This window comes from Artemia franciscana, unplaced genomic scaffold, assembly GCF_032884065.1.
Source record: "Artemia franciscana unplaced genomic scaffold, ASM3288406v1 Scaffold_284, whole genome shotgun sequence".
Classification (NCBI taxonomy): Eukaryota; Metazoa; Arthropoda; class Branchiopoda; order Anostraca; family Artemiidae; genus Artemia; species Artemia franciscana.
In genome coordinates, this window is record NW_027063596.1 from 72,744 (window position 1) to 95,864 (window position 23,121).

At 32.7% G+C, this 23,121-nt stretch overlaps 1 protein-coding gene across 3 annotated transcripts; it reads right to left on the reverse strand.

Moving 5' to 3' along the window:
• Window positions 1-810: 810 nt before the first annotated feature.
• On the reverse strand, window positions 811-22,817 carry LOC136043020 (zinc finger protein 723-like). 3 transcript variants are annotated; one of them, XM_065727904.1, is made up of 6 exons: window positions 22,739-22,799; window positions 21,376-21,504; window positions 9,933-10,049; window positions 7,326-7,487; window positions 3,958-4,122; window positions 811-2,791 (listed from the first exon to the last, which is right to left on the reverse strand). In XM_065727904.1, exon 6 carries the CDS (start codon window positions 2,535-2,537, stop codon window positions 1,944-1,946), a length of 594 nt encoding a protein of 197 aa, XP_065583976.1. In that variant the 5' UTR covers window positions 2,538-2,791; window positions 3,958-4,122; window positions 7,326-7,487; window positions 9,933-10,049; window positions 21,376-21,504; window positions 22,739-22,799; the 3' UTR covers window positions 811-1,943. The 3 variants fall into 3 exon arrangements, with proteins under 3 accessions (XP_065583976.1, XP_065583977.1, XP_065583978.1); XM_065727905.1 differs by lacking the exon at window positions 9,933-10,049; XM_065727906.1 differs by lacking the exons at window positions 9,933-10,049; window positions 21,376-21,504 and having other exon boundaries at window positions 22,739-22,817.
• Window positions 22,818-23,121: the final 304 nt, after the last annotated feature.

Below are 23,121 nucleotides of genomic sequence, written 5' to 3' on the forward strand. Positions count from 1 at the left end.
AGATTGCCCCCCCCCCCAATGACGCTGGATTCGGTCAGGATTTAAAATAAGAGATCTGAGTTACGAGGTCCTTCTAAATATGAAGCTTCATTAGGATCGGATCACTCCTTCGTAAGTTAAAAATACGCATTTTTTTCTAATTTTTGAGAATTTCCCCCCCCCTCCAACTACAGCGGATTCGTTTCGATTATGTCAATCACGCATCTAGGACTTTTGCTTATTTTTCCCACCAAGTTTCATCCCGATCCCTCTAACCTAAGCGTTTCCGAAAATTTAAGGTTCCTCCCCCGGCTCCCCCCAATGTCACCGGAACCGGTCGTGATTTAAAATAAGAGCTCCGAGATACGATATCCTTCTAAACATCAAATTTCATATAGATCCGATCACCCGTTCGTCAGTTAAAAATACCTCATTTTTCCTAATTTTTCAAAATTAAACCCCATCCTTCCCCCCACGATCCCAAAGAGAGCGGATCCGTTCCAGTTATTTCAATCACGTATCTATGACTTGTGCTTATTTTCCCCACCAAGTTTCATCTTGATCCCTCTACTTTAAGCGTTTTCCAAGATTTTAGGTTCCCTTCCAACTCCCCCTCCCCCTAGTGTCACCAGATCCAGTCGGAATTTAAAATAAGAGCTCTGATACAGGATATCCTTCCAAACATCAAATTTCATTAAGATCTGACTACCCATTCGTAAGTTAAAAATACCTAATTTTTTCTAATTTTTCTAGATACCAAGTGCCATAAAAACGGAGTTACCGGAAAACTAAACAAATATTCAAAGTGCTAATATAAATATGAGAATTAGCCAACGTGGAACAGCTTTAATTCTTCATAAAATATATATATAAATAAAACCACCACTGTTCCAAATCTTGTTATAGTCTATAACTGAGAGACATTTCCAGAATAGGTTGTTAGATTCTAGTTCGTACTAATACGACTTGAATGAAAATATTTTTTTGCGTAAATCACATTTAAATGGTGTCTGGTCTGTATGCACTCTCTGTTCGTGTTCAAATAGTCTGGTCAAGACAAGCATTTCTTAAATAAATCATCTCTTAAACAGTGATTTTAAAAATGAAATTAATCTCAAATAAAATTAAACGAAAACAAACTAAAACATGAAAGTAGAAATTAAAGAATTAAATGAAAATTAAGAAAAAAATTGATCTAAAATAAAGTAAGAAAAGTTTTGTGAAATAAGGAATTTTCTTAAGACAGTGAATAAAATAAAATTAATCTTAAATAAAATTAAACGAAAACAAACAAAAACATGAAAGTAGAAATTGTAAACATGAAAGTAGAAACAGTAAAAACATGAAAGTAGAAACAGATGATTTTAAAAAAATCATCTCTTAAACAGTTTCTCATCTGTATGAACTCTTAGCAGCTTATTCTAAAAAACTTGCTGTAGACAAGCATTTCGTACATATATCAATCACATTTGTTACAATCAAGCAAATATGTATCACTACTTTTCATAGGATGATGATGAAATTGCTAAATAGACTAAACACATGAAAAAAAAACAATGCATTACTAATTGGTTGCAAGAATAACAGCCACAAACCAATGAGGATACAACTAGCATTACAAAATTTTCCTAAGCTACTACACACATCACATATGACAAGTTTATCACCTGTGCACAGTCTTTAAAAATTGAAAAAGAACAAATTTACGTGGATAATAGCAACAAACCAATGAGGATAAAGCTTGTGTTACAACAATTTTCCTTAACTCCTCCCTGCACTTTTTGATGACTGTGAAAACGACTAAAATCAGAGGTTTTCCCACACATATCATATTTGAAAGGTTTCTCAACTGATTGCAGTCTTTGATAAGTGTTCAAATTATCATCTTAAGAAGAACAATTCTCTCATGCATAACATGTAATTGGCTACTAACCCGTATGTCCTCTTTGGTGTTTGTTGAAGCTTCATGATTGAGAAAATGTTTGGTCACCATTATCACACTTAAACGGATCCTCAACCGTGTGAATTCTTAGATGTGTGCTCAAGTGTGCAGTTTGAGAAAACGCCTTGTCACATACATCACATTTAAACGGTTTCTCACCTGTATGCACCCTTTGGTGCCTTTTCAGACTTCCTGCTTGAGAAAAGGTTAGGTCACATACATCACATTTAAACGATTTCCCAACCGTATGAATTCTTTTATGTGTGTTCAAGTTTCCAGTTTGAGAAAACGTTTTGTCACATAGATTACATTTAAACGGTTTTTCACCTGTATGCACTCTTTGGTGTCTATTCAAAGTACCCGGTTGGGAAAAACATTTTTTACATACTTTGCACTTAAACGGCTTCTCACCTGTATGCACTTTTCGGTGCTTGTTAAAACTTCCTGCTAGAGAAAAAGTTCGATCACAAACATCACACTTAAATGGTTTCTCATCCGTATGCAATCCTTTATGTGTCTTCAAATTTTGTGCCACCGAAAAGGTCTTGTTACATTCGTCACATTTAAACGGTTTTTCGCCTGTATGCACTCTTTGGTGCTGGTTCAAATAACGCATTTGAGAAAATTTCTTGTCACATACCTCACATTTATATGTTTTTTTCTCTTTACGAGTTCTTTTATATCTTTCCAATTTTCCATACTTTTTACTTTGAAGGCAATTTTTCAAACTGGTTTCCTGATTTTCAAACCCCTTTGCTTCCAATTCCCTTGCACATGCATTTGAAAAACCACTCGTAGAAGGGTTCTTTGAAACAGCTAGTGACGTATTTCCCTGGAAGTGTAGTCAAGACACGTGGGGTGAAAAGTGACCTAAAATATACCAGTCTATAGAGAGAAGGAAAATCAAAACTATAAAAAAAGAAAACAATAATCGATCTTTTAAGTCTACGACGTTTAAAATACGAATAAAACTAAATAACAAAAAAAATTGTTCAGTAGGTTTTTAAAAGTCTACAGAGTTAGAAAACAGTATATCTTTCGATATGTTTTAATAACTAATTTTATTTTTGGTCACTTCTCTCCCTCATGGTGATACTTATATTAGCTTTTAAAAGTGGTTATTCTAATGTAGCAAAAGAAAGAAAATGAAACCTTAAATGATAAAAAGTATACCTAGGGGTAAATCAAACGATATATTAAACATTTGTTGAAATATTACAACAAATATTAGGAGTTATTGTAACCAAAATAGGAAGAGCTAATAGAATATATATCACATGTAGAAGATAATTTTTTTGTGTAGTTGCAAAGCTTTGGATTTAAAAAGAAGACGACAAAAGTCAAAGTTTCCTTAGGTCTTACAAATATCAGTTCAAATAGCGATACATCCATTTAATAAACAGTGAAAAGCAAACGCAAAAATTTCCAGATATTTTGGTCAGACATTCAGTTACACCGTCATCAGCAATATGTCTATTGTCATTGTGTTTCACTGTGTAATAAAATTATTTATTCCAATTTGAACGATTATTTGTACAACCTGAGGAAAATGTGACTTTCGTCGTTTTTAAATCAAGTAGCACTTATTATGTTCGTATACTATATTTCTATATCTTACTATGTTACTGTATTTCTATAGGCAGTTCAGTCTAGCTTTAGGCAGTTTAGATGACAACGACCAATTTTCTGCTTATTTCAAATTCAACATGAAACCAAAAGAATAGATAGATTTACCTCTTAAATTATTAGGAAATATATACACTATAAATGTAAATTGTACAATTTTTATACAGATATAGTTCTAAGGCTTATTATCCAGCTTATTGAAAAATAATAAAACCCATCAAACAAACTTCAAGTGAAAATTTAGCAATTGTTCATAAAAAACACCAAAAACTGTTTGGCGAACATCTGCACATTGGAACAAGAAAAAACAAAAGTTCTATCTTAACATTAAGTCTCTTTGTCCTATTCTTTTCCAATAAAATATTATCCAACAAATTTCGATAAAAAAAAACACAATATTTTAAATGTACCTTCATTGTTAGAACATTTTGATTCCTGGGTGCCGTATTCAAATTTACATGGTCTTAAAATGCTAGCTAGATTGTGCAAACGAACATCTTCAAGTTTTGGTGACAAAAGAGGGTTTGGAAAATGAAAGGGCTTCTCGTCGTCACCTGGTAAAGCATCTTCGATTTCTAAAAAAAAATTCAAATAAACGGACATAAAAAAAAATTAACAGCAAATTTTACTACGCAAATCTGACTGCTTTTTCTTTTTTTTGTTAGGCTACGTGTAAAAATATAAATATACAGACATTACAAGTAAACATAAAATTACATGTAAGATATATATGCAGGATTTTTCACAGATCATTTTTAAAATCTACTTTTAATAAAGCAAAAGAAAACCAGGAATATTAAATGAAATTCATTAACATAGAAGGAATTGACAAAACACAAAATCGAAAAGAAAAGAAAGAACGAGGACTAAATAGCCAATGAAAAAATTGAAAATTATGCGAATATTTCGGCCAAGAACTCCGCTTGACCGTTCTCAGTGCAGGATAGACTGATTAAAATATAAAAAAAAACCGTTTGCTTTGTTTTGTTTTAAAACAAAAAACAAACAAAAGTTTTTTTTTGTTTTTTTTTATCAGTTTATTCTGCACTGATGACGGTCAAGCGGAGGTCTTGTCTGAAATATTTGCATCCAATTTTTTCACTGGCTGTTTATTTTTTTCGTTCTTCTTTTCTTTGCTATTTTATGTTTCGTCATGATTAGCCAGTGTGATCTCAAAAATTACTTATATCACGAATTAAAACCTGAAATCCATAACAAAGAACGAGTTGCTGGATAGGACAAATGTATTGAATACAAAAAAAAACAAAAAAAAAAAACAAAAGCTCATATGGCACTTGTGACGAAGTCGGAAGAGCCAAGAACTCATATGGTATGAGCTCTGGCAAAATTCTAAGAATCAACAGATTGCTTTAAAAGGAAAATCAGAGGCTTCACAAGGACCTTCTAAATATCAAAATTCATTCAGATCCGATCGTCCACTCGTAAGTTAAAATAATCCAAATCTTTCAAATTTTTCCTCTCCCTTCAGCCCCCAGATGGTCGAACCGGGGAAAACGACTTTATCAAGTCAATTTGTGCAGCTCCCTGACACCCCTACCAATTTTCATCGTCCTACCACGTCCAGAAGCACTAAACTCGCCAAAGCACTTAACCCCCCCCCCTAACTTCCCCAAAGAGAGTGGATCCAGTCCGGTTACGTCAATCAAGTATCTACGAAATTATAAGCGTTTTAAAAGATTTCCAATTTCCCCCTCCAACTCCTTCCAATGTCAACAGATCTGGTCGGGATTTGAAATAAGAGCTCTGAGACATGAGTTCCTTCTAAATATCAAATTTCATTAAGATCCGGCCACCCGTTCTTAAGTTAAAATACCTTAATTTTTTCTAATTTTTCCAAACTAATACTCCCCAGCTCTCCTAAAGAGAACAGATTCGTTCCAATTATGTCAATCATGTATCCATAACTTGTGCTTATTCTTCCCATCAAGTTTCATCCCGATCTTTCCATTCTAAGCCTTTTCCAGGATTTCCAGTTTTACCCCTCCAGCGCCCCCTCAATGTCACCGCATCTGGTAGGGATTTAAAATAAGAGTTATAAAGCACAAAATTCTTCTAAAGATCAAATTTCATTAAGCTCTAATCACCCCTTCGTAAGTTATAAAAACCTCATTTTTCCTAGTTTTTCCGAATTACTCCCCCTCCCCCAACTCCACCAAAGAGAGCGGATCCGGTCCGGTTATTTTCGTCACATATCTTGGACTTGTGCTTATTCTTCCCACCACGTTTCATCCTAATCTTTCCGCTTTAAGCGTTTTCCAAGATTCCCTCCCCCCCCCGTGACACTGGATATGGTCGGGATCTAAAATAAAATATCTGAGATCACTCCTTCGTTCGTTAAAAATACCTAATTTTTTCTAATTTTTCAGAATTAACCCTGCCCCACCCCAACTCCCCCAAAGAGAGCGGATCCGTTCCGGTTACGTCAGTCAAGTATCTAGAACTTGTGAATATTTTGACCGCCATGTTTCATCCCTATTTTTCAACTCTAAGCGTTTTCCAAGATTTTAGGTCCCCCCCCCCCCAAATCTCCGCAAAGTCACCGGATCCGGTCGGGATTTGAAATAAGAACTCTGAGACATGATATTCTTATAAACATCAAATTTCATTGAGATCCTATAACCCATTCGTAATTCAAAAATACCTCATTTTTTCTAATTTTTCCGATTTAACCGTCCCCCAACTTGGTAGATACAAGTGCCATAAAAACAAATGTTTTACAGCTTAACAATCATAATCAATAGACAATTAAGTAGAAAAACAGGAAACAATCGAGGTTTTCTGCATTAGTTCACAAAACATAAAATATAAAATATAGTCTCCCAAAGTTTAGCAGCTGAATTCAAATAATTTTATTCGTCTCTTTACATGTATTATGATTAGAAATTAACATTTGAACCCCCACTACCATTGCACAGTAGAAATATTTCGTTCATCGTACCATCACAAAGAAAAGATTTAATGAGAATTTCTCTATCGGATGATTAATCGTCTCACCAAACTTAAAAATTAAACTATAATAAACTGAATTTAAATGTGTTTTGCATGACAAAGAATCGTTAAAAACCAGAACATCTGCAGTTACATTTTGTTTTCTTGAAACCAATTCATGAGCAAGGAGGAAAAGGGGGGACAATTATTTTGTAGAGCAAAGTAGCTTTTTATTTATTCTGCAACAAAAAATTTAACTGTACAACTTACTGCTATCTAATTTTTACAAAGCAAAAGAAAACAAAAAAGATTCAACAAAACTCATTATTGTACAAATTCAAACCTTCAATTCATGACATAAAAATCATAACAGAGAACGAGTTTCGGGATAAGTGTAAATTACGGATAACGTACTGAATACCAATAAAATAGCATTTTACAGCTTAACCATCACAAAAAGACAATTAAAATTAAAAAAAAAATACCAATGAACCGGGGTTTTCTACATTAGTTCCCAAAACATAAAATACAAAATATAATCTTCTTAAATTTAGCAGCGGAATTCAACTAACTTTATTCCTCTCTTACATGTATTAAAATTTGATGTTCCCATCTGAACCCCCACAATTACTCCTGCTTAGGTGGAAATATTTCATTTGTTATACCAGCACAGAGGAAAGATTGACAGAACATTTCTCTACCAGATGATTAATTGTTTTGCCGAACTTGACCACTAAATAAGCAAGGGGGAAATAAAAGGATAATTATTTTCTAGAGCAAAGTAGCTTTTCTTTTATTCTGTCACAGAAAATGTAACTATGCAACTTACCGTTTTTGATAATAGGATCCTCAGAAACCGAAATGGGATAAGCCATTTTTGAAATTTGCGGCAAGTCTATAAAATACCTTGGAACGGAGTTAATGCAAATTATGAGAAGTATAGTACCATCATCGAAACTTGAATACAACACAGATTTTAGTCAGGAAAGTCCTAAAATACAAAAGGTTTTAGGATTGATGACTAAGAATGACTTTTAACTACTACAGACCAGATTTTCTCTTAATATATTTGAAAGAAAAGGCTCAACTCCTTCAGCAGTCAAAGGCATTACAAATCGGATTTTTTTTCAAAGGGTGCTAAAAATCAAAAACTGTCTTTTTGATGTAACTAAATTTAAAGTGTATTTATGGATTTTAAGTTATAATTAACTTTTACAGTGAAATAGCCAAATAAAGCTGTAAGCTTATTCCCTTAGCTGTTTCTGTTAGTAAGTTTTCAATCCGATAATTTGGAAGATTTGGTTTAATTCCTTAAACTAAAGCTTCATTGATGGCTTAAATACTTTAAACACTACAAAATGTAGGCCTCTTATGTATATGTCATTATATATTTCCAAGAGGGTGTATACAGCTGTTCTTACTTTTAGGACTTCAAGCATGTGACAACAGATTTAAAATCCGATCCAGAAAAATGCTATGTAATAGCATTGTATTTATCAATTCAAAATTGAATCAAAATTAAGTAATTACCGTCTAAAGCAATTTCAAATCAAAATTGAAACTCAAGCAATTTATGAAATATTTCTAAAAAAATCAGTCTTTTGTCTCTTAATATAGGCTATATTAAAATGAAACAATGTTTGAATAAAATGCTACTGAAAATTAACCGACTCTTTAACTAACGATGGCAATCTTCCTGGGACCCACTTATGAAAAGGTCTAAATTTGCTTTGAATTACTTTTTACCCAAATATGGTTAACCAATGTTCCAATATCTTTAACAGTGTCAATATCAATATCAATATCCCTATCCAATATGTTTTCTATATATCATGTTTACAGTGACAGCTGTAACCTAGGAACGAGCAAACCGCAACCCTTTCCCAACCAAAAGAATAAAAATATGTTCTTTTTAGTTTATTCCAAAAGCCGTTTTTTGTTCAAACAGTTATTCAGAGAGGTAAGAGACCCTCTAGCATTTATCCATTTTATCTTATTGTAAGTGATTAAATAAGTAAAACTATTTTTTTTCAATCGAAAGTAAGGAAAAACATTAAAATTTAAAACGAACAAATCTATTACACATAACAGGGGATTCACCCCTTCGCAAATACCTGGCTCTTTACGCTTAAGTTCAAATTTTGTTCCAAGAATGACCTCGGATTCACAAAGGGTTTAATTAGAACAAAAGCTCTTATGAAAGCAATAAAAAAAACTTTAGCGTAAAGAGCGAGGTATTGACGAGGGGTGAACCCTCTCAGATACGTAATAATTTCTGTTCGTTTTATGTTTTAATGTTGCTTCTTACTTTCAGTTGAAAAACTTATTGTTTTTATTTAATTTTTGATCGTTGTTCAAATAATACTGGGAAATCCGGCGGCCCCTACATAGAAAATTCCCTTCTCCCATGAAAAATTCCTCCCATGTCACCTTTTACTTACCCCCAGAACAGAATCCCCCTGAAAACGTCTATATGCCTCCTAATAACCAGTACTATATGTAGACAATGGGCAAAGTTCATATCAAAGACACATTTATTAGATTTTTCGACTATACTGAATAAAATTTACTATTTCAAAATTTTAATCAGGTGACTTTGGGTCAAAATAAGCGTGGGAAGGAGCTTAGTTTCCCTCCAATTTTCATGGTCCCTTAAAAGGGCATTATAACTTTAAATTTCCGTTCAAATGACCCCTCTCGCCATATTCTGGGACCACTCGGTCCTTTGTAGAAACACCAAGAGTTGGTAATACCAATATCCCCCTCCTGCGTGTTCTTGAACGAAAATCAACTCACAAACATATTTAATACTACAATATAAAGAACCTTCAATATATTCCTTTAAACACTTCGTATTTGGGACTCGTCAGTTAACATTAAGAAGTGAATGGGGCGATCATTCAGCAATAAAAAAAGGTTTGGCTGAGATTACATGTCATTTTCAACCCATTTAATAACGAGGTGGTTAATACAAAAACACTTTTGTTTGTCCTGATATTGATTGCTATTTAGCTATTCTTAGGCCACGACAATTAGATCATGAAGTGGACTATGACAGGGGTCATTCGGCAAAGTCCGGTTACGATCTAAACAATTGGTTTGCTAAGTTATTTCGTACTGCATTACCCCCAGCTAAAAATATATTGCTCCAGTTACTGTGGATTTTCCGGCCTTTAAACTACATGATTTGGGATCTGGGAAGGAATTTAAAGAAACTGTTTCACAAAATCTCGGTCCGGGGCGAGATTACTCGTTGACCGATTGAAATCTGAACAAAGCGGAAAAGGTTCATACGGGCAGGAATCACCTCGTCACTCATTAGTATCAACTCATATGAGAAGCAAAAAACATCACTCTTGTTAAAGAAGAAAAAGAAACCAAAAGTAAAAATTATTAGATCCAAAAAGTATTTCCTTCCTAGAAATGGCATACCTACCACATAAAGAATCTCATCCTTTAGTCAACTTATATCTAATTCTTTTCGACGCAGGAAATGTTGATGTGAGTGTAAAACATCGTTACTACGAACTATTTTATCCCCAACAACAGCTCTCTGAAAACATACATATTGAAATTTATTCTAGTGAAGACTATTTCATAGATTTGACATCCACATTTATAGTTTTACATGTGATTGTCAAAAAATCTAACAATGAAAAACCTAGTGTATTCGAGGGGTTATCCCATGAAAATTACGAACTTAACAAATTGTTTAGACAAATAAGTGTCAACACAAATAGAACACAAGTGAGCAAAAGCAACAATCTTTCAAACTACGAAAGTTAAATACAATTCGTGTTGATGATTCCATCGTCCTATAAGCTATTGAGAGGCTTAACTATTGGATATGAATATAAAACGGACACTAACACTAGCAATATACTTAGAAATGTGACAACTCAAAAATTACAGTTGGTTTGGAAAATAAATCATAAAATAATTGATATTTCTCGATGGATGCCTTCCAATATTAAGATTGATATATAGCTACACCTTGCTCCGTCTCTCTCTCACTTTGGCAATACTTCATGTAAGAAAGCAATAGGTTATGAGTTCTGTTGCTTTGCAATTGAGAAATTGAGAGCTAGTGGAAATAATATCCAGCTGCTCGTTTTAAATCAAATCACAAAATTAACGATGTATTGCTACGAGTACGCGTACCTACACAGATTCGTCATTTATCAATGACGAAATTCCTTCAAAACTTACTTTGCCTTTTATAAAGTTTGCGAATGCAATTAAATCAGGGACAAATTCTCGATATAAATTAGAAACGTTTGGACTTCCATCGCTTGTACGTAACGTGAATGGAATTCCCCTACGCAATTTATCCTTTGATTAATCCTATAGGATCCTATATGAATCGACAATGCATTTCCTAGATCGAGATCCACTACCATTAAAAATTATATAACCGATGAAAAGTATACAAAAACTTATGGTATCATTGTATTGGATTTACTGGTACTAAAGATAAGAGTATTGTTCAAACGAGAATAGTACATTTAAAGTGTACCTTTGCCGGACCATTAGAGGAGAGTATATAATTAATCTCGCTAAAACGATTTGAAACCTATTAGGGAATTACTCCTGATGGTAGTGTTCTATTAGACTTGTCACCATGAATAAAAATCACATAATTAATGTATACAATTTGTAACCCTACATGTCCAAAAAAAAATCCTATTGCATACCCTCATATTTCCTTGACTATTTTCACAGCGTTAAAAATATGTTTATCGTTGTTAATTGTAGCCCGTCAACTGTGGGACATTGGCTGTGCATCTTTCAAATAGCGAAGAGTATTAAATTTTTAGATCCTCTAGCCCTATTCTATGCATTAAACACGCCTCACATCAAAAACTTTCTAGAGGGGGTAAATCTATTATTCAAAATCTGAAGCAAGTACATGAACAAAACCATTAATTTCAGTGCCCTAAGAGTGAAAGGCTTTAAAAAGATATGTGACATTGTATATTAATAAAACTTGTATGTACAACAAAAAGCCTATGTCCTTTATCTTTCTTCTTCAACGCACAGGTAACCATCGGAAATGATAAATGGCGGCAGCTCGTCAGGATTCAACTTGTATTCATCTTGGCATATAAATTCTGGTTCACATTTTTCTACAATATAATTTGACTTCATTTTTATTATATCTTTTAAAATCTATAATAACATTTTGATCTTTTATAAAATTCATGTGTTTCAATGTGCTTATTAGAAGTAATGTCACATACAATAATCTCATATGAAGCATCACTTTCTGAAATAGCCAAATAAAAATAAGTAGGTTTACAATCACAGTAGCCAGTATCTTCACATTCATGTCGTAAAAACCATAGTCTCTTATTATTCCAGTAATTGAAGCATAGACCAGATTCTTCCTTCCAAAACAATTTAAAACCACGACGATACTAATCTCTTAAAAATAACTGAAATCACGTTTAGGGTTTTTAGTAATTATGTCAGGCTAAGTATTTCCCCATTGATCACATTTAAAATATTGACCATTGGAGCATAAGAAACCTCTAGTGTGAGTCACAAATATCTTCAAGACAGAAGTTATAGTCTTTAATTCGCACTACATATCCTTGATTCAATTTATATGGATTGCATAATCTGCACTTTTCATTACAGCCATCAATAGTAGTACAATTCTCACAGGTTAACCATCTGCCCAATGTATGCAAATATAATGGAGATGTGTAAAACATTTTTCAATATTGACTGTCTCACTCCCAAAAAGAAACTGACTCAATATTGATGAAATGAATATTCCTTTCTATGACTAGTCGCTTATACTTATTGGGTCACTAGAGAAATGGGAGGGGTAAATGTAACTGAGAAATTCAAACAAATGCTCAATAAGATTTTGTTTTGTTTCGCTTAGTATATCAATAAATTGACTAAATGCCATGGTACCAGTACAAATAAGTCTCAGACAATATACCAAAGTCGGAAATTCATTTTTCATAACAAAGTCAATCATTCTCTTTGTGAAGATCTCTTCTGCATTAACACTTTTAAAATTATCACGTAGAAATATCCATTTTTCCAAAGTAACATGAGAAAGTTTCAATTGACCCAATGACACAATTGATTATGGAAGCTTTATATATGGTGATAGTAGTAAGAAGAGCTTAAAAAGGTTAGAAAGAGTTAATCACAGTTTTGTGAGGCAATCCTTGGGTTGCCTACATAGTAATCCTATTCCTGCAATGATGATTGAATTGGGGGTGAGCTCCCTCAAGTTACGACATGTTAAGTTACTTCAAACAACAAAGAGAAATATAACTCCACAAAAAAAGCTCAAACGACACTGCAGCCAGTAGAGAGAAAAGACTAAAATAACGCGGATATTTCGTCTGTATCTAAACTAGGCGTCCTCAGCACAAGATAAAAAGACAAAACACAAAACTAAAAACAAATAAAACCACCACCAATAATAATAAATACGATTGTCGCTTCTGATCCATGTAGGGAAAAGAAGCTATTAGAGTTACTTCAATGAGAACATCAAAGCAACCCTTAGGAACTTTCATTAAGTTACTTGTGAAGTATTCCCCTAAGACTAGTTTAGATGAGGATCTAATTAAGATTGAAATAATAAGTAATTAAAATAGGTATATTGAACAGCTTTCTAGTTGAAAATACTCTTCCTTACCTGTATAATAGAGATGTCAGTACCGTAAAAGTGAAATGCTTTAAAAATCCTAGTGAATTTGTTTATTAATAAGACTTGCATGCACAATAAAGTCTTTATCCCTTAGATTTCTTCTTCCACGTAAAGGTAACAATCAGTAATGATAGGTGTCAGCAGCTCGTCAGGATTCAACTTATATTCACCTTGGCATTGAAAGTCAGGGTCACATTTTCTACTGTATAGTGTAACTTTATTTTTATTATATCTCCTTGTAAAGTTAATAATACTATTATGATTCCTATTATAAAGTTCACGTGTTTAAATTTGCTTATTTGAAGCAATGTCAAACACGATATTCAACAGGTTGACCAGCTGCCCAATGAATAAAAAAAATAAAGAACACGTGTAAAACATTTTTCAATGTTGACTGTCTCACTCCCAAAAAGAGACTGACGCACAATTTATATAATGAGTGTTCTTTACTATCACTAGCCGTTTATGCTGATCACTTACTGGGTCACAGGAGAAATGGGAGGAATAATTGAAACTCCGGGCAATATTCAAACTTTTACTAAAAAATATTTGGTTTTATTTAAAAAAGCATGTAAATAAATGGACTTAATGCCATGGGATCAAGACACATAATTCTCAGACAATATTCCAAGGCCAGTGACTCATTTTTCATTATAATGTCAACCATTCTCTTAGTCAAGATTCTCTTCTGTTTTGAAAATCTTTGAAAATATTATGTAGAATTAAGAATTTTTCCAAAGTGACAAGATATGCTGTAATTTTCTGTCTCTCCAATTTATTCATTTTTAATTCTGACACTCTCATTACCGATTATAGACTGACAAGGAATGAAAATTCTTTCTACCTTCTCGTCACCATCCTATAGTCCAGGTACCCGATCAATATGGTCACTATTGACACCTTAGAGATAGGAGCAGTAACCAAGTATAATATCTAACGAGAAAAATATTTTTCCAAACAATTTTTCTAACATAGTTATTCATGGTTTAATGAATGTATCTGTGGGTAAGCTATCAATGGCACTAGTAATGTTTGAATGGGGTTTATTTTTAATCAATCAATCTTGAATTCCCTTGGTGATGATGTCTACTAGTGCCCTTTTTATTTTACCAGCAATTTCTTTGTCTATTACCACATCGTGTTTACAAATGCTTTTCTTCTTCCTTTTACATTCCATCTAATGTTAATATTTGGAGGATGGTGATAAGATTTATTAATTGGTAACATGTTACCAACAACAGTAGCAAGATGTTGACCTTCGTCATCAGCTAATAGTTTTATGTTTGGGTTCTCTTTCAGCGTACTAACTTCTCTGGTCATGTTACTCTCGCATATTCACCGCTATAAAACTTACATTTTCTCGGTACTCCAAAGAAATTTGACTCCAAACTGTAATGACAATACATACATGCATATCCAATATTGTTACCATTAGCACTTGTATGATAATCCAAATTATTCTCTTTCTCTGCATTCTAAGCTACTACAACGCTATCATGTTGTCTTCTTGGAACATTTTATCTTCACTTATTAAAATAAGATGTAGATGTTTATTCTTCCAATGCACAGATAATACAGAAGCAAATCATAAGATCCATTTAGTCACGCAAGATTACGTTACCCTCAATAAGCTTAACAAGTTACGCGAGATTATGTAACAAGCACCTGCATTTTGAAGAAAATTCATAACACCTGTGTCTCGAAGGGAGTCGCCGTTAAACTTCTTCGTGATTTTAAACAGTCAAGAAAGAAAAGAGTAATGACTATGGACATCTTTAAAATCAGTGACAGGATACTACTCGTTTTTCTTCTAACGTAATATTTCTTTTTAATAAGCTGATTCGTTCTGATTCTTGCAATCGCTGGTCTTCTAACGGCATAAATCTTTGTTCTTCACTTTAATATTTGATGCTTCCTGATATTCGCTTTTGCTTGTCTGCTAACCACACAATTTCTTCTTAATTTCCGCTTTTGACAAGTTCTGATTCTCACTGCTACTTATAATTCTCACTGCCTCTTATCTTCTAATGGCATGTTTCATTGTTTTCGCTGCCACATATCTTAAATTACGGTCTATTGAGGTCAAGATAGGTATACAAAACGCTCCAAAGTCGCCAATAGCAGAATCACAGAAAATTTCAAAAGCTGCCGACACTATAGCAGGACAGCTTCCGTTTTCACTGCTTTGCTTTGAGAAAAAACTATGTTTGCCTTGAAAAATTTACAGAACAGTAACAAATGTAGCTTAGTATAATTAGATGAAAGACGTATCAGTTGTTTCCTGAAGTAACAATAAAATTGTAAAGTAATTCATTGACAAGTCATATACTAGCCATAAATATCAAACTCCCTAAATTTTCATATACTGTTTTATTAAAAGCACTATACCGTGTTTACTCTAGTACCACTAGTGAAGTATAGTATTCAAAGTCTGAAGTATAATGTATATCTTACTACTGTTACTTAAGGGATGGAGTTGCAGATCACTGTTACATGTAGTATGAAAAATATTGCATTTCCACGTGCATGCTTGATACTTAGAATTGATACTAGAATTAGAATTCCAAATAGTACCACTTGATGTTCCTGGAGAATAATATTGATAGGCCGCCAGGCTGTCACATGTGTTCTGAATTTCTTATATTAGCTCTGCCCTTATGTAGTCCCCAAAAGAAACACTAGTACTGCTACATTGTAGTGTGGCTGTTTTAGGCTTCTAATCTTCCATATTTTAGCTTTCCCATTAACTGTGTTAACTGTGAGTGCATCTTGATAGCTACCGGCCCGTTTAGGAGGAGAATACAAATTGAAAATTAAAATTTTTACAAAAAATAATATTCTTAAGCAAAATGGATAAGTTCTTAATTTTTACATACCAAATGACGTAAAAAATAACAAAATTTTAAATGTTGAGGATGTCTGGCAAAAATTTCAATTCATATATTCTTCACGTGCAAATATAACACTGCATATAACATTAATATAATAGGTCCAAAAATTAGAGTAAATGAAAATCAGACTCAACTAAATTTTAAAAAGTGTTATCTTCTCCCAAAATTAAACAGATATAAACTTGTCTTTATGCAGTTTCTGAAGCCTTAGGAAAGGAGTTACGGAAGAAGTAGAGATAGCAGCTTTAAAACACCTTACAAAAAGATATTTTAAGAACTAAATTCATTTGAAGGACCTGAAATTACCAGTCTTAGAGCAAAAACTTGGTAAAAGGCTAGAATGGAGGTTGTTGAGAAGGAAACATTTTGAGAGAACAATTCTTACTTCATAACATGTAAAATAATAGTAGTTACACTGTTAATAGCAGTTATACTTTGCTTTACCTTCCCTTCTTATGGAAGTAGGGAAATGTATTCCCTTCTTCCAAGTTATATATTTCCTGTGACTTTTTCTGGTTCTTAATTTTGTAACAGTTAGTTCAGTCTACAGGTACAAGGGTTTAAACAAGAGTGGGGTTAATTACTTAAAGTAAATATGGCAATTTTTAAAATTTGTCAATTATTTATTTTTTTCAATTGGATCATGATGAATCAATGCCTCTTGGTTACACAACTTCAACAAAATGAAATTACAGTCAAAGAGTAAATTTTTCACCAGTATTTTAGCGTTTTTCTATAGCAAAAAAAGTAGTATCTTATAGAGTATACATAGTTTCCAAGTAAAACGACAATAATATCTCTAGGTAGCGTAGTTACCATGCTTTGATTTTATATTAGCCATGTAAAATATACCTTTTCCATTTTAGAATGAACTCGCTTATATTTTCAGACCTATAAAAATTAAACAAAATGCCAAAAGAAAACAAAATTAGAACTAACGATCCAACTGTCTAAATAACCCTATTAGCACCAATGTTCACAATTATAATGAACAAAAACGCGTTAAATTAAAGTTCTTTACCATGAATCTTGAGAGAATGCTTGATGAAATGGTATAATCTTATGACCATTATGCTTTTGCTAACATAGAAAGAAAGGTTTATATGTCCATGATCTTTTCCTGATTTTAGATGGTAGAAAAATAGTTGAGACGAAAATTTTGGAAAGAAATGAATAATTCAAGTAAAGTAAAAGTGGCAGTCACTAGGGGTGGATATAAATCACTAAGGGTGGCTAAACTGGGCAAAAAAATATTTTCAGACAACATTTTTTTTGGTGAAATAGAGATTTTTAAGGAAACTTCCTGAAAATTTGAAGATTGCATTTTGGACAAAATCTGCAAACAAATTTCACTTTTCTGTGAAAACTGCCAAGTAGCATTTATACTAGTTACTATGCTTTTTGCATGTCACCACAAAAACAAAGAAATATGTGGTTAAAAGATAAATACCAACAAGAATTACAAAGAATAGTGCGGAAGCAAGCATCATAACATATAAAAATGAAGTGAAGGACAAAGAATTGTGCTGTTAGAAGACAAGAGCCAGCGAAAATCTTAAAAGAGTCAAACATGAAATTGAAGAAGAAAAAAATATTATGTTAGAACACAATCATAGTCAATATTAGAACACAATCTTTGACTATAAAAAAATATGGCACAAACCAACAAAGATGCCATAAACTACACAACCGCTAATCTCAAGTCATTAGAATCCTTCAACATTATATGCGTTCCCTGTAGAGCCCTCCATTTCCTGAGGAAAGAGTAACAAACAAACGTGAATCATCTGAAGGTTGCTACTTACAACTGAAACCAATAACAAAATACAAATACAAGCATACTGCTTTCAAAGCACCAGGACCCAGCCTTAACATTGACTACACAGTTTTTTTCTCAAAACTGACATATTGACACCTCTACCCAAAAATAATTCAGAAAAGTTGCAACATTTAGCAGAAATTTGTATTTCTACATGGTTGTACTGAAACTATGGTGACCTAAAGACTTTAAGGAAAGGCTCAAATTGTCTGCAATTAGAAGACAAGCAATAAAGAGTCTGTTGTGTAGCTGTGCCAAGGATTGGCATATTGATTTGGCCACAAACAATATAATTAGATTACAACTTTAAAGAATAAACATTATTTTTTCCAAGGGTGGTTGTGTGAAATATTTGGTATGAAATCTTTGGTGTGAATATATATATATATATATATATATATATATATATATATATATATATATATATATATATATATATATATATATATATGGCCACGTTCTATGGATGAAGGATGACAGATTACCGAAGATTGTTCTTTTTAGACAACCGTCTGGGGCTACACAGAAAGCAGGTCGTCCTTGTCTGGGTTGGAAGGATGTCATAAATAAAGATTTAAAGGAAATGGGAACTTCCTGGGAGGGTGTAAAGAGGGAGGCTTTAAATAGATTAGGTTGGAGGAGGAGCGTGCGTACCTGTGTTGGCCTCAGGCGGTTTGATGCCGCAGTGAGTTATTAGTAGTAGTAGTAGTAGTAGAATATATATATATATATATATATATATATATATATATATATATATATATATATATATATATATATATATATATATATATTTATATATATATATATATATATATATATATATATATATATATATATATATATATATATATATATATATATATATATATATATATATATATATACACGGGTATAAGGGTGTTTGGGTGAAATATTTGGTATGAAATCTTTGGTGTGAATAGATAATATATATATCTAATATTTATTTTTTGTATTTGAGAAGCCATATATATATATATATATATATATATATATATATATATATATATATATATATATATATATATATATATATATATATATATATATATATATAGTTTTATTTTGAAAATACGAGGTTCTTCTAGAACAGATTTAATCAAGCATTTAGAAATTTTAAAAGTAGTTTCCATGATTTTATAATATTCTATTCTGATGAGAAAACCACTAAAACAGATCAATCAACACTTTTCTGAATTTATTGGGGGTCAGCATTCTCCCTCCTCCCCCCTGCAGATAATTCCATGACAGAAAATTCTCCCCCAGAAAATTTTGTCCCTGTGGAAATTAACCCCTTCATGGAAAATTTCCCCCACATTTATAATTCAGCAGCAACAGAGAAAGAACAAAATAGGAACCTCCAAATCTCAATGAGATGCCCAGAGGGGTAACAAAAGGACCAGATATGAAAAATAGTTTTAGCACATGGACTGGGTGGTCTTCAATCACTTTTGCCTAATGAAAAGTACAAAAATTTTCTATTTCCAGTCTACTGAGCATCCTCTAAAGCTTTCATAACCGCAAGGGGGAGATTGGGGAGGAAGGTGGAGCAGCACCAATCCTATAAATAGTCCTTGCTAGTTTTGGGCTATATTGTAACTCTTTTCTTTCATAATAACTGCATACACCAGAAATATTCCCAGAAATCAAGAGGGATTAAATATTAATTTCTACCTCCAACCTTCTCATTCCTTACAACTAATTATACATAGCCTATATCTGAAGATTCAATGAGAGTTAGGATGTTCTAGCATTAAATGCACCCTTTGAGGCATTTACCCCTCCTTAACAAAAGTTAAAAAGGGAATAGATAGGGGTGGTTATCCTCCACTCACTTTACAATGTTCAAAAGAGCACTGGAAATTTTGATTTCTGATCTAATGAGCCAAAGACAAAGTTTACAAGACCAACCTCTCATAAGAATATATCTTAATAATGGACAACTTGCATGGCTTACAGCCCTTGCCATGGGGGCTAGAAGAGGGATGGTTCCCCTTACCTGGAGGAATAGGTATATGATGTTTGAACTATTTTGAAAATAAAGATGTCTCAATATTTTGATCATATAGGCTTGGGGGAAATAAGTATGGGCGGTGACTTGTTACCTTCCAATCCCTTTAAACTCTTAATGTAGGACACTAGACCTTCTGATATGCAATCAAATGAGGCCTATTCAAGGTGTATATAACCACAAGTCCCATGTGAAATGCCTCTGGGGAATAAAGAAAAAAATTACATTGAACCCTTATGGCTCTTTCCAAAAGAAAATGCTATAGCATGCCTCTAACTTAAACAGGTGAGCCAGGCTGTATCTAGGAGGGAGGGGAGACAGAGAAAGCAGGTGCCCTGTGTGGTATGTCCAAGGGAGAAGCAAAACAAGGTAAACTGTAATATTTATGTGCCAAAATTGCAACATTTTGAATAGTGATGATTAGCAGGAGGCAGTGAATTCTAAATTTGCCCCTTGAGAAAAAAGCAAAGTTCATCTTTGTATGTGAACAGAACTTTCAATTTCCCTTCTAATATTTGAAACTTTCCACCAAAAATAAGGGGGAGGGGTATTACTTCACATTAAATTTCTTGCAGGGGGGTTGGAATTTATCCCAGGGTAGGGTGAATTTTCCTCAGAGTAGTTTTTGGGGAAGAACTTTCCAGGGGTGGGAAAACACCTAGACCCAAAGTTTCTTTAAGTGACCTTTTTTCAGATAAATTTAATGGCAAACATAAAAATTTAGCAAGTGTTTGAGAAGATTATATAATTTGGGATGGCCTATATGTTTGACCATTAGAGGGGAAGAAAGGGATAGTAGATTAGAGTGCTTTTATAATCAATATAAATATTTTTAGAGAATGATTATTTCAGAGGATATTCTATGGTACTCTGAGATGGAAACAACTTAAAAAAAAACCTTCAACTCTTCTTTCAAATCAAAATAAATATAAAGAAGAAGTAAAGTAGCATAGTCTAGGGGAAGCAATTTGCATGTATAAATACAATTCAAGGTATGCTTGTTCTTAATTTGAGGGAGATAAATGTTATTGGTGCCTTAAACAACAATAAACAAATATTCTAAAGTAGTTTACATAATTTAATGTGTTTCTTTTAGCCAATGAATATATACCATATTAAAAAAAAACAATAAAGCATTAAATTAATACTTTAATACTTAGAACATTTCTACTTTTCAGATTATCAAGTCTGCTTCCATTATTACACAATTTTCAACATTATGTCTTGGTAAATTATATACTCAATAGCTTGTACAGATAAATCTAAACTGAGAAAATGACAAATTTAATTTAGGAGCCAGAAGGTATGACTGCATTGATGGACCACAGATATATTTAGTGCAAATGAAGAATTAGTCCTTCTCACTATGAAATATTGTATTAGTATATAGTTCAGTCTCATTAGAAAAAAAAACACTTAAATTCTGAAAACAACTTTAAGAAATACAAAAATACTTACTTATATCAGTCCTAAAGTGCTTTGCTTTACTTTACTCCCAAGGCCTTCTTAATGTTATAATTTAAAAACGAATTCATGTATTTTAATTGCATTTTTCTGTTTCTTAATTGTGTTGATACTGCTTCAACCCTAAAAAAGCCATATAATACTTACATATAGCCTATAATTGCTAAATTCTTCATACTAATTAAGTCCCTAACCCTTGATAATGTGCAAATATATTGCCAATCTCAGTTATATATTTGTCATTCATCATACAGCACAGAATTCTTTTGTTTTAACTCAATACTCAGTAAAATTCTAGTTTAGTGACTTCTTGTTATCTAGGAAAGGGGTTAGGTTAGGAAAATGAAACTTTCAGGATCAGTCTACAGGCTAAAGTATGTCCCAGAAGGTATTTCGAAGCACCTAACTCCACTCCCTCTAGAGAGTCCTGACCTTTGATGACCTTTAAAAATGTTTTTGTTATAAAAGTGAAACTATGCAAAATAGATCTTCTGCTTGAATAAAGTACAACAAAATTCTTTTCAGCTTCACAATTATGCTCAATCCCAATTTATAAGGTTATAAAGGTATGCAAATACATTTTCTAAATTAAAAAAAAACAACATTGATATTGTTCCAAAGTCTACTCAAATAACAGGAATTGCATTTTCAGAACTACAGGCAGAGAAAAAGCAACTAGTCACTAAAATTAATATAAAATGTTGTTTTGTCAAAATTTCAACAGGTAATAGACCTGTCATATAGGCAAATTTCAGGGCCCTCTAGAGGGAGAAGGAGTGGAGGTGGGTACTTTAAAATACCTTCCCAGGATATAATTAAGCCTGTAGAAAAATACTTGAAACTTTCATTTTCCTAACCTAACCCTTTTTCAAGATAGCAAGAAGTCACTAAACTAGAATTTTACCAAATAGCCTCAGGCTAAGAAGACCATTATAGGGAAAGGGGAACCAGGGATTAATTGTAAAAATACACAACAACAATAAACAAAAAACTAAAAGTAAACTTGTTTCGCTTTTGATTAAGTATGTCACCTTCTAAAGAAGAGCTATTCTAGACTTGTTGGCTTGATTTTAAAGCATTGACATGGCTTAAAATCCCACTCAAATAACAGAAACAGAGTATTCAGAATTAAATCCAGGAGAAAAGAAACTGATGACTCAAAATTAAGATAAAATGTTGTTTAGTTGAAATTTCAAAATTTCTAAGACTCAGGTCTCAGAAGAGGGTTAGTAGCCTATAAAATCTTGGCAATACCTTCCCTAAGTATGCTTTTGGTCCTAGATTTATTACTGAAAATTTCGTTTTCCTAACCAACCCCTTTCCAATATTATGAAAAGTAGCTAAACTGAAATTTTACCTTAAGTTTTAATCTAATAGTAATAAATCACTAATTTTTTTAATTAGAGTCAGAGTTGCCACAAAAGCGAAAAATTTCGTAACATCCAAACTCTTAAAAAGTAACTCTTGATAAGAAAGTTCCTTTTAAGGCAGGGTACTTTCATTTTGGCATCAAAAGTGGCACTTAACAGGGGGAGTAGGCAGTTGTTGACTGTATATTTTCTAAAATATTTTTTTATCTGATCTTGTTAAAAGTTCCCCCTCAAAATTATAAGATGAACCTTTTTTGTATCTTAATTTACAAAACTTGTAAAACCCTTCCTCCTTTTTAACTTTTAATGAACTGGAAACCCTTTTTGCTTTTTCAGCATAAAAAGCGAGGTATTAAAAAAATTGAGTTGA

Bases quoted from the DNA above. Each gene is read 5' to 3' on its own strand.
- LOC136043020 (XM_065727906.1), bottom strand. From the start codon at position 2,537: ATGCGTTATTTGAACCAGCACCAAAGAGTGCATACAGGCGAAAAACCG.